This window comes from Ptychodera flava, chromosome 13, assembly GCF_041260155.1.
Source record: "Ptychodera flava strain L36383 chromosome 13, AS_Pfla_20210202, whole genome shotgun sequence".
In the NCBI taxonomy this organism is placed as follows: Eukaryota; Metazoa; Hemichordata; class Enteropneusta; family Ptychoderidae; genus Ptychodera; species Ptychodera flava.
In genome coordinates this window covers 18634705-18651731 of record NC_091940.1, presented here as the reverse complement: position 1 = coordinate 18651731, position 17027 = coordinate 18634705, and the positions used below count along the sequence as shown (strand labels likewise).

General features: G+C 38.7%; 1 protein-coding gene across 2 annotated transcripts in view; it reads left to right on the top strand.

Annotated features, from left to right (window-relative positions):
- LOC139147694 (acetylcholine receptor subunit beta-like) overlaps positions 1-17027 on the top strand; it is a 39692-nt gene that overhangs the window by 15353 nt on the left and 7312 nt on the right. For both annotated transcript variants that reach the window (XR_011555780.1, XM_070718855.1), the window contains exons 2-4: positions 7991-8133; positions 9162-9206; positions 16454-16563. Coding sequence is in view for 1 of the 2 variants with exons in the window: in XM_070718855.1 (XP_070574956.1) it covers positions 7991-8133; positions 9162-9206; positions 16454-16563 (298 nt within the window). In the remaining variant the exon portion in view is untranslated. The remainder of the gene's footprint in view (positions 1-7990; positions 8134-9161; positions 9207-16453; positions 16564-17027) is intronic.

The following is a 17027-nucleotide window of genomic DNA, read 5'->3' as shown; positions in this document are numbered from 1 at the left end:
CCAATCATCGCGGCTGTCTGTACACTTATTTCCAATTGTCTGAAGTGCAAAATCACCTTCCGTTGCGAACGCCATCGAAGCATCATCTGACCTTTTCGGCGAACCGCAAAAACGCTAGAAACGTTGAAAGGCTGTATTTTTTGACAGGCGGCAGCTAGGGAAAAAGAGATAGAAATATAAAATTGCCACGACACACAATTCGACCAAGCTTGTTTTTTTAGTATGAGGAACGTGCACAGTGTGAAAAGCTCATCAGTTTTATATTTATATACAGATTATCCAGATTTTAATGGTAAATCTTGCCTTCGGCATAGCGACTATGTAAATATGAGTTAACCTTTTAAGTCCTTGAATATCTAGATTAAGAACATGTTTAGTTTGTTCATCGCCTTTTTGCGGTTTGCCACCAGCATAGCAATTATAGTCTCTGTGAAATAGCACGCTTCAGACAACATCGTGGAATCAAGGTCGCTCTCTCTTTCTCTGTGGCTTTTTTCCTCACAGGTGTAATTTACTGCGTTGCGTCATCTATATGCGTCCCCTGATTAGATAAAAGTACTTACGTTATATCCAGACTGTGAAAATGCCTCCTTAATGAAGACACACGATTGGCTTAATATGGTAAAAGGGAATTCGTCGTGAAACGAGGCTGACGGCCATTGTACTGAATTGATATTATTACAACACATGTATCCCTCCAAAAACGAATTTGGTTTATAGTTTGACATGCCCAGTTTACAGGTCCTTTGATTTCGGAGCCTTTCAAATTGGTTCTCGGCATCTCCTATCAACATCTCCATGACAACGGAGAGTTTATGCCTGAAGTAAATCCTCATATCGAAGTCTTTCATTCCGATGATGAAGCTAATAAGTATAATAGTGTAATAAATATCTTAAGACTTCATTCTGAAAGTTAACGAAATCATTTGCTCGTCGTCTGCGCTATCTGCATATTGAACTTTTGTAGTCATAAATGCAAAATTACAATTTCGGCCAAGTACGATATTTCTCACCAAGGCGGCAATCGACCATTTCTGCGCTTCACCGAAATCGCGCGAGACTTTGATTTCCTGCTCGTTGCGAGATTTTGTGAGAATTTTACATACCAAGTAACGGTCGATTGCAAACCGTGTGAAACAAGTATATGGCGTGGTCTTAATTGAGTAAATTGTGCATTCATCAACTCTGTGTATAACATGGTGTTTGTCCCGTGTCGCGAGACAGTTCTTTGAAACAAAATAGCCAGGCAAGATCTCATAAAAGCATTGAAAAAAATTTAGCAAGCTATTTAAAGCTAGATATCACTTGCATTATGTAATGGAATTCCCATCCGCGAGATTAATTGCTAAATATGCAGTACATTTTCTTATAAGTTTTAATGATTAGTGTTACCCACACTGAACAGATTCTTGCTCAGTGTTTTATCCTTCCTCGGTCACAGTTTGTTGTTTGGTTTTCGTGGTTGTTATAATAATGGAATCGTCCCACACAATTTGGGGCACGCGCTTGCAACTAGCGTAGCGTTTGTTGCGTTCGCGTGGACGTAATACGAAGAAAAAATTAATCTATGCACCAGTACTTTGGCTAGGCATTCAGATGGCAATGCTATTTCCTTTCATTTGCTCTGAAGTCGTCTGATAATTAAAAAAGAAACAGAGATACCTTTTACCTGGACTGTTCAGTATTCATGTGAATGACGTTTGATCAAAAATAACATTTTTTTTCAGCACACCATCCCTGCCTTGATTTCTGTAAGATCATGAGGTCGGAGAGCAAATACACCCGTGGCCACTTTAGTGTTGATCAAGCCTGTCTGGTGCAAGCAGAAATTCTGTCTGCATAAGGGTGATAAAACGGTTACTTTACCCTGTATCAGTGGTGATAATGATACTACCAGTACCTCATGGACACGCCGATTAGCCTGAAATTACGGAGTGATTATAAAATACACTGTATACAAATGATGTTGACCACAGCATTTGCCCTATCAGTATTTAGTTTCAGGTAAAACTCATGTGTTTCAAATGCAGTCAGTGTTACAGAACATCACACATTTTTGCCGATTTCAATATTGCAGTGAATGAATACCAATGATACTATAGGGTGTATCGTAAGTGTCGTGTTCAGTCTTTGTTCAGACGCGGGAATTGAGAAAATGCCACTTTGAAAATGTTAGCAATTAAATTACAGACATCGCCCGTCTTGACTGCAAAACTTTCGAAATAAACTAAGCCATGTTTCTTTCCTACAAACCGTGAATAAAATTATACTCCAATTTCACTTGGTACGGAAAGGTAAGAGTAAAGTACAGTCGGGGTAGCGTTTTACATGTACATGTATTCACATGTGTGTAACCATGAACGACACTTTTCTCATCCCGGTTGAAGGGAACCTGTCCTGATACATGTATATCTCTTCCAAACTTTTCTGGCTCCCTCCACGCTTATCTTAAAACGGTCGCTTGCTTGTTTTTTTGTAGCTCCTAGTGATACCTCGCTAGATGCCAAATTGCCACCACAATTAATGTCTTATATTTTGAACAATCAAGCTGCCCACGTCCTTACTGAAGGATTTTCCCGTATGATATTCGCGACCGTTGTTATTGATGTTCATTGTCGGAGTGCATGCAGACTTACAGCGTGTCTACAGTGCAGTGTTGTGATCAATTTGAATTGGGCAGGCGAGACATTTTAGTAGAACGTTATCTCAATCCTAACAGTGGGGTGCCGATAGTGAACCTTACATTTATTACACCGACCACCACTTTGTTTCGTTTATACAAACAGAATTTCTGCTTGCACCAGACAAGCTTTATCAACACTAAAGTGGCCACGGGTGTATCATTCTGTACGTTCATGGGGAGAGAGAGCATTCATGCAGTCACTAATTCGCAAAAGCCCTGCGAGGACAGAACTACAGTAAATGCATAAAATTGTATTGGTACTTTTTTAAATAAGCCTGTCGTTACTACCTCGAAATTTTCTAAAACTAGAAAAGTGAGCTACCAATTGGAAGTCAAATGTCGTAAAAGGGCTGATAACTACCCGCAGTGGTAAGCTACCTTCGGGACTAGGAAAAACTTCATGCCTGCTGTCGCCCATAGTCAAATCAGCTCTAGTGACTAAGCTTTTTGCCTTTGTACTTAATTCCTTCAGCTTCGATACATGAAAAGGGCCACGTAAGCTTACTTGTTCGTAGTCGTGTACAAATAGTCACAAGACAGACAAACAGCCATGATGAAAGTACACGATACCCCGGCTCAGGATTTTTTGAGGCCTTGAATAATTTATGAGTTTAAGTTATCATAACGTGAGTCGACTTGAAGATTTCACTGTATTGCTTCTTCCACCTTTCTGAATCGTAAGCTGTATCGGATCCTTGCCAAGGAAAATACTTGCTCAAATATCTTTTATTTTAAGTAGTATGCGCCTCGAAAGTGAAAGACTTAAACCTTTGCTGAAACTTTCCTTAATTTATTTTTTTATTTATTTATTTATTCATTCTGACATCCAACAGGCATAGCCCAATAACTGGATGCAAACAGAGAAAAATTAAAACATGAGAAAGACAAATTACAACATGCAGAAACTAATTTAAAAAAAGGCACTAAACAAATAACAACAGAGACTGACAAACATCAAAAACTCTCGACAGTAAAATGACTATCAGCAAGAGATAATAAAACAGATGACACTTGTGTTTTAAAAGTACTAAGACTGGTAAACAAATCAATATCAAAACGATAGACACTATTTAAAAGTGACATTGCCCGAGACGAAAAACAATATTTAGACAGGTTAACGCGGTGAGTTGGAATCCGGAAAAGGTCAGAAGACCTGAGACGCCTTGGGGGCACAAAGAAAGTGAAGGAGCTATTAATATCCGGACAATCGGTAATAAAATTGACACACTTGTGAATAAAACAAAGATCTAAAACTTGACGACGAATAAAAAGAGGCGAAAGTTTAAAATAAGAACATAATGTAAAATAATTATCAACATTGTACTCCACACCCTCCTTAAAACAAAGAAATTTAATAAATTTCTTCTGAACTCGTTCAATTTTGTCAATGTACGACTTCTGGTGTGGAGACCACACTACTGAACAATACTCAAGGATACTCCTAACAAGTGCAATGTAAATACTTTTGATGGCAGTGGTATTAGTGAAGTCGCAGCAAGTCCGTTTAATAAAACCGACCAATTGATGTGCTCTTTTGATTGTGCAATTGATGTGATGTACAAAGGAATCTTTCAACCATTCTCTTTCAAAATCAAGAACAAAAATCGGGGGTCACCAAATTTTAGTACTAGAGAAAGAAATAACCCAAGATTAACCGATATTTGAAATTCAAAATGGCCGCCATCTCTGTGTTAACTCTATGAAGAACAATAAAATTTTCGAATTTCGAAAAACTAAGCATGTGAAAAGTTTTCTTACACCAAGAGCTGTAAAATGAACCCCCACAAGTGGTATATCAGAAAAGAATTGAAAAAGTTTGAGAGTCCAAATATCTGTCCCCGAGGCGCATTCTACCTTAAGTCATCAAATCTATTCTTTTATATCATTGCAGTGCGTTAATACTGTGGGCTAGTTTCTGATTTAGATCTACGATGCTGAAGCACTCAGTCAACTATCTAGTAGATGTAACCTTTTTTATGAATCTTCCTATATTTTGTTCCGTGTGTAAACTATGTAGCTGTTCTACACCGCAATACATGTCGAAATGCAGATGATCTTAATCATGCTAATGTTGTCTATGTGAGCTTAAATTCAATTAATTTGAAAACGATGACAGTACTTTGTAATACGTAGATTGCAAGGCTCATCCTTGGTGTTTAAATGTACTTATGCGGGAAACACGATTGGAACTAATTTGGGATAATTGGATCTTCATATTTTTCAAATTTCTCAAACGTCGGTGTCAGGCGCCATGTTGCAATGTTATTGCAACGTTGCAACGCCATGTTGCAATGTTATATGCGCCAAATGTCGCAATGTTACAAATTACTCATAAAAACAAGTGTATAACTTAAAAGGAAAAGCAAATGAGCTTACATTTTCAGATTAAACCGACATTACTTCACCATCCAATTATCCAAAATTAGTTCAAATCGTGTTGGGAGAAGAATGAGAAAGTGCTCTTGTTTTATAACAATGAAACTATTGAAAAGTGTCACAGCTTTTGTGCTTTTCAGAGTATGGATTTTAAAATCAAGGCCAAGTGTAGCTTTGCATTTGCACTGACTCGGTTCAACCCTTACCGCTTCGGTGGAAAAAAATGAAATCGTCCACTGCACTGTACCACAGAGTAACATATAGACAGAGTGGCAACACTTGCATGCCTTTTGTTCCATGGTCGTCTCGGTAGACTATTGGCTTTTCATATTAAAATGAGCTTCAAAGGTGTTAAACTTTTTGGAGGCTTGGTTTGTGGTTGATAATTACACGAGATTATGCGACACATACGACGAGGTGGCACGTACTGCCAGTCGCGTAGCAACCATAGTTACTTTATGAGCTCTCAGGCCAGAAACACTGCCTCACGCCAATCAAAACATAACACGCCAGCAGTTTCATAAACATGTCCTTTCTTGGCGCACGTGTAAAAGACGGTATGACTGACCGTAAACCATTGAGTAAAACCAGACAGTATCGATAAAAGACTTTCAAATTTGGTTCAAACACACTCATTATACATTCATAAAAATATGAGAGGAATTTTTAAAACGGTAAAACCCACTTTCCTGAAGCTCAAAACACTCCCGTTTTCGCCAGCACATCAATTCCGATCAGCACCACACGACAACAACAACACAAGCTTTGTCGAACATGCTTTCGCTTAACAATTGGTAAAAATACGAAAATTACCGAAGGGTGCATGGTCGGCACTCTTCGGAAAAGAGAGCCAAGAGCTTCGTGAGGCGAGGCAAACATGGATTGCTTACGTAACCGCTTCACGCCTTAAACAATAGCTGTTGCCACTCTGTCTATGATATTACTCTGTGACTGTACACTGCCACATGACGACACTAAAATGACTTATCGCCGCCACATGACGACACTTATAGATGGCTCATAAAAAAACATTTAAAAAAAAAAACTGACATCATCTACGATATTTCAGGTCAGGTTTCATCTGCCGTACAATACAAACACTATGCTTGCCACAACACAAAAACCCGTCGTTAGTTAGTTTATGTAGCAAATGAATTGATACAACTAGGCTTATCGATCTCTCGCGCCACTGTGGATTCATTCTTGGCCTCTCTGACATTTCTGTTCACGTAAAGTGTCCAGGTGAAAAGATAAATCAATCGTTCTCATCTCAAGCCCTCGCTTCGCATGATAATACTGTTAAAACATTGGTTATTCCATGGCCTTGATATTAAACTGTTTTCGCTGATAGATGAAATAAAGCCACATTAAAATTTCTTGATAAAATATCAAATAACAATAAAACTTCCATTTTTTACTTGTGAAGCAGTGAATTCAAACCCAATTAAAAAGCATAAAACATGAAAATAGAGAAAATGAATGCCCTGTAGAAATCAAGAATTTTATTTTAATCAAGAATTTTATTTTACAGAATCAATAAAAAATATATCATAATTATTTATTATATATATTGACGTTAAAAATCACGGGGCTATTCAACTTAGACTAATATACAGCTCGAAAGTGAAAGTTTTAATATTTTCTTCAATCTCTGTTTAGGAAACATTTAAAGTGTTCCCTTTCGCGGTTATTAAAAGTAAGGATTACTGTTTAAGTAATTTATGCGGGTCCGAGATGTGATTTATTTCGGATGAGCCAATCCTTGAAATTCAAGATGACCGCCGGTTTTTGTTACGTTCACACTACAGCGTTTTCGTTTAGGTCGTCTCTGAGCCGGCCCTAATATGGGTTTAAAAGAGCCTATGTTAAAGCGATGTATCGACTCTGTAATGGCCTGGGACGGCCTAATTTATGTCGAGTCAGGGATAGTTTCAGACAGGGTCGACACAAATTTGGATAAGGATAAGAATATTAAGGATATCTATTTCCCAATAGAACAGAAAAGAAAAATAGAAAACTACAGACACATTAAGGATTAGTAAATTGGGTAAAGACTAAAAATATCATACTAATCGAGTCCATCCCCTATCATTCACAATTGCTGAATATATCATTTTGTCATAGAGCGCTATGTTGAACATGTAGCCTGGCTGTTTGAAATAAATTCTATATCAATATAAGTACATAAATTATAAAACTTCGTGGTAGAAATAATATACACGACAGACTGGCAAGTACCATGTTAGATAAACAAGAGATGATGTTTCAAGTCTCTTTTAATTGTTTATTTGGATTTCACAGATCTTATACTTTCTGGGATTTGGTTCCAGAGTGTAACAAAGGAGTAATTCATTGAAAATTGTCTTATATTAGTGGTATATTTAGGGATAAGAAGATTTCCCTTATCTTACGGCCAAGTAGGATACATATATTTAATACTTGTAAAGGAACAAGAAATTTCTGGAGGAAAATTCCCGCTTATGTTATAATAAACAAAATGTTTGCGATCGGGCCAAAAATGCACGTGTAAACGATTAAGTCCCCCGGCCTACTTGATGCCCTAAGGTTTGGCCATGGCCCAGAGCGACGCTGATAAGTGACTGAGATGTGGCGGATTCAAATCCAGTGTGAACACGGCACAACATTTTCTCATCTAATCATGATCTTGCGCTGGCCCAGAGACGGCCCTTGGCCCGAGTGTGAACACAGCATATGTTGCAAGTTGAGTCTGTGGGATAACGCCAACGTTTCAGCATCCCAGAAAAAGGGAGATGAAATGTTACATGTTTCAATAGTTTCAAAATGAGTCCATGAGTTATGGACCAACGGCGTTTTGTGTGATTTCGAACAGCCCAAATATTGGTCCATTCTACCATTACGAAAACCAAACGTTTTGGCGATCGTACACACGTCATATTATTTTTCTTGCAGGGAAGACGTCCATGGAAAACAAAAGAGCTTTGCTGAACCAGTTGTTTGGCGGTAGCTTTGATTCCTCCTTCCGCCCCGTTATCAATGAGACCGATCCATTGGTCGTCACTATGGTGTACACACCTGAACAGATAGTCGGTTTGGTGAGTAGACTGATAACAATTCTCTACGCCATGCCATGTCATTGCAGCCGACTAAATCTATTTTTGTTGGTGCTGTGCGCATACAACATGCGTATAATCTTACCATGGGTCGCTTTCGGTAGAAGAAGCGATTGTTGTTACACGCATAACATCACTTGCTCACACCTCATGGATGGTCTATGCATGACCAATAAGTTGGTCAAGGACGATACTTTTAAAATGAAATTCGTCCATCGTTTGTCTGGGCAACAAGGAACGAGTTATAAATATCTGCTGCACAGACATAACAGGCTGCCCAAAATAGCGGTGTCATCAATCAAAGCACCTTAGAACATTATTCTCTTTCCAACAAGCTGTGCCGATCAACATAATAATGACGCAACTTAGTGAATTTTCTACCGTGGGTGGGTGTATGGCTCTGCGGGTGGGTGGAATTGTTCCCGAGGCTATCTGAAGCTTTGTTTAGCGATATGTTTATTTCTTTGATCTACTATGTAGGTGATGTGTGATAGCGAGTATTTATGTGTTTTCTTTCATTTATATTAAATGTTATAATTGTATTAATGATTTTCATTACAATTCTTTTTGAACATGTCTTTCAGAAAGAAAAAAAATCGTTTGCTCCAGAATTAAACATGGGGGACTGTCAGATAATAATTAAGAAAGATACCTCTCGATATTTCGATATTTTGATGGATGACCGCGTCATCGTGGGAGGGTGCCCTTCAAGTTTTTATTTACGCCATGTGTGCAGGCAGATTGTGTGCACATTTTTGAAAATCTATTTTTTTTTTAATATCTGCTAGTTTCAAAAGAAGCCGACATGATTTTTCACAAAAAATATCCCCGTGGATATTTGCACATCGTTGACCAGCCGTCTTAAGATCAAACGAAACAGCTCTAATCTGCCAAGCAGTTGTTGAATCCTGACCTCTAACTGTTGACCTTATACAACGACGCCTTCTAGAGTTTAATCATAAAATTCATGTGTAGTAACGCGCATTTATTTTTTTCCTCTTTTATGCAAGGATGAAAGCAGGCAGATATTGTCGACGGCAGCTTTTGTCCAGATGGTGAGTCAGCGTTCGATTTTCTGTCAATGTTATTAAGGTAGAATGCGCCCCGGGGACACAAATTCAAACTCTCAATTTTTTACAACACTTCACTGCTGTGTCATTTGTTTGTACTTGGTAATTTGTATCTGCGAGGTTACTGCAGCGTATAGAGTCAGAGAGAAGTTGTTGGAGTGATGAGTACTGTTCGGCCGTGAAAAAAACGGGAAAAATAGATGCAGTACATTGATTCAGAGTAATGCTACAGGGAGCATAATAGTAGATCCTTCTGCTGCATGCTGGATGTGCCACAAAGTTTTGTACATACCGGTAAGTTACAAATCGCGGCGACGTGACTCGAATTTCTCACGCGTATAGGAAAGATTCTCTCTGGCTCCCAGGTCAATTACTTCATATAGAAGAGTAAAGGTTCAGCCATCCGTCCTGCAACGATATTTTAGAGGGCAACTAATTAATTATTCACAAGAGTAGAAGTAGTCCCTCTGGTGTTCCCTAGCTGCCCACCGACAAAATCGCAAGATTCGAACAAATCGGTCGAAAGTCGCAAATGAACGCAGACAACGTCCTAAATAGACTGTGACACCTACATAATGGCGCATTAGGTACATGCATTCGACACATTTCTCGACAGTGAAAGTGAGTCTACGTTCAAGACACGCTAAAACATCAGAACATATTAACTTCAATAATTATGATCGACTGCAATCTATCACCGGACACCAACATCAGATGTTTGCGCCTATACTTCTAAGCGTCGTATGCCCCAGCCGTGGAGACTTCGTCATACAATTTTTAACATGGCATCGGGTCGGTAATCGTGGGAAAATCATCGCAGGAAATAATGTTTGGAGGCGCTTGGCGTTCATTCATTCAGTTCCATTTCCATTCTTGCCAGTCTTTTGTTCAATTGGACTTTGAATTATCTGACAGTCTACCAATATCGTCATCAACTTCACATTGCGGCCAACAACTGTAGGATATGCTTTACACCTGCGAAGTGTGATATCTTCTTCTCTTGTGTCAGTATTTGGAGATTATTTTTAAGATAAACCATGTAAAACCACACACTTTTTCTCATAAATTATATCTGATATAAATGGAAACTGGAAGTAAGTCGTTTGGCAGACGATAATAATCAGTACTCCTATGGGAGTCTATCGCCCGCCATGCCAGTTATCTTTCGTTTTAGATCATCCCAACATACGCAAGTCATGACGTCAGCATGAGACCATTACTATTGTCAGAGTTCATAGGTCACACAGAATAATCTAGCTCTGTCTCCACGGTTCATTCCTGAGAAATGAGAGCGCACCACTGATCAGAGCCGTGTTGAGAAGTTATACTGGCCCCGTGAAAGCCATGCCACTCTGTGATATGCATTTATTTACAGTTTCACATAATTTTAATGTAATCTATCCGTTGGCCTAACAGCGGGTACAATTCTCCAAAGATTAATCGTTCCGTGACAGTTAAGTCATGTACAAGTGGGTCTTAGGCTCATATGAAGAAACAAGAGCATACAATGTCATCTTTCAAGACACTACAATATAGGGTCGTCATCGCTTTCAATCACAACATCAATCAAACTTAAACTTGCTCAGCTCGATCTGGAATCAGCATTTTGGAAATAAACTGACTCCAACCATGTTGCAATATGATTGACGTCCGTCCGACGTTTCTTACTTGATCCATGAAATGTTGTTAATGTACAGTCCAGAAAATGTCACGGTGTCACCATAATGCTCCTCGACGATAGATATTCTGTTCTACAATAGTTTTCCGATATATCACTTTAGTGCGTTCATTTTCAAGGTCTTAGGGTAAATACAATTTTCACCCGTTATTTTTGAGAAAAATCGAAAATGTGTTTTTCCGGTATTTAACGCAGATATAGCGGCCATATTAAATTTCAAGTATCGGTAAAATTAAAGCACTGTGTTTCTCTCGTGCCAAAGTTTGCACGTTGATCCAGTGATTCATCTTCGTGATTTCGAAAGAGGATGATTGAAAGTTTGTCAGAGGAAATTTGGAGCAAAATATTAAGTCGTTCACTTTCGAGGTGCGTGACCTTGAAGAATGAGATGTATTAGTACTTTGATACTCGTGTGTAGTTCATGAGTTTTAATTTCGGTAATTGGGGTAAGATTTAATTGGAAATCTCCTCATTTCACGAAAGAACTCTACAATGGATACTGAAAAAACCCCTCCCGTACATGTCGTTTACAATTTCGCGGATTCTCATGATATAATTCAAAACTCCGTTGATAAAGTGGCAATTTTTATACATGCAAATGTATGTATAACAGCGATTTTCAAAGGAAAGAAAAGTAAAGCAAGTTAAGAAAATTGGACTTAATGTTGCAAGTGCGCTATCGATCGGGCAAACCATTTTGTGAGCATTAAAATGATCAGTTTTCGAAAGGAGGTCTTAAAAATAAATGAGTATTGTGCACTGAATTCGATATTAGGAAGGTGTTGATCCGCAACAGTAATATCAAACCTGTCGAGAAAACTTTAGGAATACTCTGTTGCTTTCCCAGAGAGATAGAGGCTACCAAAATTAAACGAATCAACAGATTCATTAATCTTAGAAGGAGATTAGCCTTTCCGATGTTACGGTGAAGTGTACATGCATTTTTTTATATTTATAACGTTATTCTAGTCGATAAAACCCCGTCCAGGTTTACGCCGATGTGAATGACTGCAGCAGAATGCGAAAAGAGCATTCTCGAATCTCGGCTTTATCTCCGAATGCGGTACATGCTATTTGTTTCTCAACTTAACAGACGTTCAGCTTTATCGAGTCTTCAGGGGATTACGGCGTCTCGGCGGCTTGACGAAAACTCTAGAGACCGTAAAGGTTGGGCACACTATCGCATTAAACCATATGCGGCTGTTCAGAAGTCACCGAAAGAGCCTCCACTAAACCAACCATTTTACTATTTTTGCGAAATATTTCATCCAAATGAAGAATAGTTTGAAACACTTTCCGTAATGTGCATTATTTTTACATTCTTGTGTCAACCATGTTTTTTTTTATGAAGGGACCGTGTGTCCAACCCATGTGGAGGTAGGAAGCGAGATGGTCAACCTAACACTTTGCCAGTCTTTAGTAATGCCAATGTGCTGTATGACGTGCAATTGAGTTGACTAGTACAATCCACAATGTAATAGGGTTTATGATGTCAAATGTCTAACGTGCGAGAGGAAAATTGAAAAACATGAAAATGCAGGCTTATTGCCGTGAACGAGTTTTTTTTTCTGCAGTCGCGAGTAAACGGCTGTTAGCTTGCACTCCAGTGTGAATCCACAAACTCCTGTTTTGATTATACGACAAGATCTCTTGACCTCTTCATTATTCCAAATGGAGAACGGAATTGGGACAGGAAGGCTTATTGACTAATCTGTGGACACCGTTAGCGAATAAGCGGATGAAATCATCACCTTTGGCCACAGTCCCCCTAGGCATGCTAGCAGATGAGTAAAAGGTGTCCAATGTAACCGATGTGCCCGGTGCTGGCTTCATCAACGTAATCCGTTAATGGTGTCCGAAGATAAGTCAACTAGCAAGTGTTTATCAGGCGATTCCATAGCTTATAAAGTGAATAACCAAAAGATGATTAGCAGGATGTCAGGTCGACACAACGAACACAGCACGGAAATGGCTTTACAATAATTTAGACGGACTACTTTATAGACAAGAGCGAAAAGGTACACCTTCCGCAGGGCTTTATGACTCTTAATATCCCAAATACGATTAATGTGCAGCATAAGCTATCCTGTACATTAACCTTCAAAGCCAGGGTATATCTTGTTCTTGCAATATTGTCAATTGTTACTGACACTGGCCATTTTTATGATATTATTTCTTTGTCTTCCATTGAAAGTCTTATCTAGTTAGTCAACCTGTTTTGAGATAACCCGGATGAACAACTCCGCGCCTTATGAATAAATTCGGATGTAGTTTGGTTATCTTGTAGATATTCCGTGGACAAAAAGAGGTTTGCCCCTCTTTGATCAGTCGACAGCGTTTCATATCATTCTCTTTCGGGTTGAAGAGCGGGTGTTTACAGTGATTGTGAGATGTATCGTATCGGACATAAGTACAAAACACAGATAGGATAGCGATGGTATGGGCGGTTATCTGAAAGAATACCGTTTACGAGTGCTCGATAAGAGAAATGTTATCTCGAGCGATTGACCTTTCTTTTGAAAAAGATGGCGAAGGAGGACAGAAGGTAAAATGCTCCGCGATGATAAGATGTGCCTCCTTTCATCCGATTGGGAAAAGGTTATACGACTTTGGATAAAAAACGGCGCTATCAAATTCTTCCCAATTACAGCTGTGGTAAGATGTAGCAAGTACCGGTGATTACCGCGAATTTTATCGGTCCACAAGCGTTGGTTTCATCCGCATTTTACAGCGCGTTATCTCAGCATGCTATCAACGCTTTTACGGGAGCTTGGAGGGAAAAAAGGTCATGTGGGTGTTTATAGCATATTGTGTGAGGCAATTGTAAGGCAATCAAACGCTTTACATCCTGTTTGAGATTGTTCTGCAAACCAATAGATCGACGGTAGAAAACCGCCCGCATTATCGACCGGCGTTTGAAAAGTACAGCTGACCTAAAGTCGGTCGAGATTTTGCTGTCTTGAGGGTTTTGAGTAAGGAGAGTTACCTTCGTGTAAACTGACGCTCTTCAGTGGCAGAACCTCATGTTTTGTCAGAATTGACGGGGATTCACCACTTTCAAAGTTGGGGAACAGTACAGGAACAGTCGCTTCAGCCAATATTAGACGATGGCCGATTCCTTGAACGACTCAGGGGATTATTGCATCATCGACAGAGCATATGTCTACCCTACCACGCATGACTGATAGAAAATGTGTCAATTTTTGCATTTGTCTCTTTAAATTTCCTCGAAAGCTTTAAATACGAGCAAAAACGTCTGACAATCAGTTACTCACGGACACGGCTGTCATGCCACTTAACAAGTCTTAATTTAATTTCTAGTATTAATTGTCATTTAAACGTGACGGAATCTTATTTTCTATGTGTTACAAAAGAAAAGCACTGGACCATATTTCCCCCATGCTATATACCAGAGATTGCCTAAGGGTTTCCTTCACGGTAAATAATTTTACACATACAAAAAATAATGAAAATTGAATGAATCATTTTACAAAATTGATTTTGAGAAAAGTGTTTGCAACGCCATTCTCATTAGCCTTGATCCATGCTGCACTCTTCAGTCTCGCCTTCTGCGTGAACTCGTTTGAACACAAAGTCCCCAGTTAAATTAACTTTAACAATATAGCGTTAGACCGAATTCCGAAGTTTAAATTTGCGAATGACGCTGAACAACTTTTAACAACAAAAATGAAACTTGTGTGTAGAATTCTGTTTTTCTGAACACATTTAAACCTGTCGAGTATTCAATATTTCAACATGTCAGATATACTTTGGCAAGTAAAAGATAATTGAGTCATGAATATTGTCATATTATCGAACCGTTATTTCCACATCAAAAAACTGGCGATAATTATGATAAGCACATAATCATACGATGATAATAATTATACACAGAGAATGGAAGCCAGTGTCTTTGGATCTAAATACAATCACCAGTATCTCCACAGTTGTTTGGATTACATCACAGCATGTAAAATCACAAAATCAAAATCACGAAAATGCATTGTCTTAAATTTCTAGAAAACAGTCCGACATGGCAAAGGGTATCTCTTTGTGAGAGAGGTAGCCGGTGAGTAAACACATTTGCACGGCGGCTGTCCGATCTTGAAAATAAAACCCCTTTAAAACTTTGATTCCATTAAAGATTCCTTGCAGCATCACTTGTGAGCAACTTGACCTCATTGTCGGATAGCCGTGAACTTCATCTCAATGAAGGCGTGATGGGATCTCATCCATCCACTTGGATATAGACGCCTCTTTAACGATGAACGACGCATGGATGGCTGTCCAGAAGCCTGAAGGCCCGAAATACAAATTGGATATTGACTTGTCTATGCCAAACAAAATCATATCGACAATTAAATAATGGCTATCACATATCCTGTGTGATAGAATCAGTTTTGTCGTAATTGGTTCTGATATAAAGGAAACTCATCTGTCCCCTTTGGTTTGCTTTCAACTTAAGAAGTCACGTAATGTCTAAAGATTCGCCTATATAAATTACCTGTCGGTGTGCATACACTTCAAACAGTTATTATCAATCATAAAAGTAATCTTTACAGCTTCCTTCGGATAGCATCGATTTTTCAGTAATTGGTTCAAGTGTCTTTTTTGAGTTTAGTGTCACATCGGAGAGTCGGCTTTATCTCTCTCTTTTTTCACTCATTTAAACATTGCCTGCAGAAACGACAGGTCATTAATTATGCATGAGAAAACTGCCTATTAACCGTGATCTCCTCCGTCTATTGTCGTATGGACTATCAATTGGCTTGGAAAGGAAGATCGTGTGTCAACGTACAAGCATGGACTTATAATCAAGTGACTGCTCTTTGTTGGCTGACGCTATTACAAAGGCTGTAAACATAGAACCTTACTGGGTCAAAAACACTGTCAAGAAAGCTAGGCAATACTTAGGTTGCAGTATATTTTACATGCAATCAAGGAAATATAACAAGGCACAAATCAATAATTTTTGGTTTTGTAAAAATGGAATAACTATCGATCAATTAACAAGCAAGAGAAAATCAACACCTGCATGTTCAGCAATGTTACTTGCCAAAGAGAAGTGCACCCCGACGCGATTATTAAAATTTGTTCGTTCGATATTTGGTTTCTGCGTACATAGATTTCTGTGACGCCGGTCACCTGTTGTTAATTTCATTTTAAGTTTATTTCTCGGATGTGTTCTTCTGTCTCTCTGGCAAATTGAAAATGAAGGGTGTAAAGTTTCGTCTAGGAAAGTACAAGCAAGTTTAACCCTTTGAGTGCTGTAATTTTTCCAACCAAAATTTCAGCGCAACATTTTATCAATTTTTGTGAATTTTTCTCTTTTTTTTTGATAATTTTGGATCAAATGGACAACACATTTCATTGGCTACAGTTTTCCTCCAAAATTTTGGCAAACATCTGAAAAAAAATTGGCTGGGGCACATTTTATAAAGGTGACAAAATTGACTTTGGCGCTCAAAGGGTTAAGTCTTTCGATTTCGAGGCGCGAATTACCTTTATAATCCAGGTTTTTTCTCAAATGCTGTCGCTGTACTTTTCCCACCAGAGATGGCGAGACCAATATCTCAGATGGAACGCAAGCGAATTTGGCGGCATACAAGTTTTGATCTTGGACAGTAAAAAGATATGGACGCCACCTATAGTTCTCCGTAACAGGTATGGCAATTGCCTGAGTAGAATGGGGTAATAGGGACGTTTTTGAACTAATAATTTCCCAATTTACTTAGCCAGTGTAGACATAGTAATCACAGAACGAGAAAACAGTCTTTGTCCTGTAGACTTCCAAACAAACACGCAAAACATATATTTGTTGCTCAATAAAAATATCAAAAAAGAATGTTTGATTTCGTGCACGTGATGTAGTCTAGTCACCCGATAACTTTAAAGAACTGAGTCACATAACTTCGTGAAATTGTTATGATTGGGGCGTCAGTGGTGGATATTCGGGAATAAAATTGTTTAGAATTTTAGATTTAGGTAATTTTCACGATCCGCCGAGACTTACATCGTGAGGACGCTCAAAGATTAACAATGCGTATGCCCGGACATTTTTATATTGACTGAGAAAATAAGTAACAAAAGCGAAAATATATATTTATCTCATCTTTACCAGATAAATG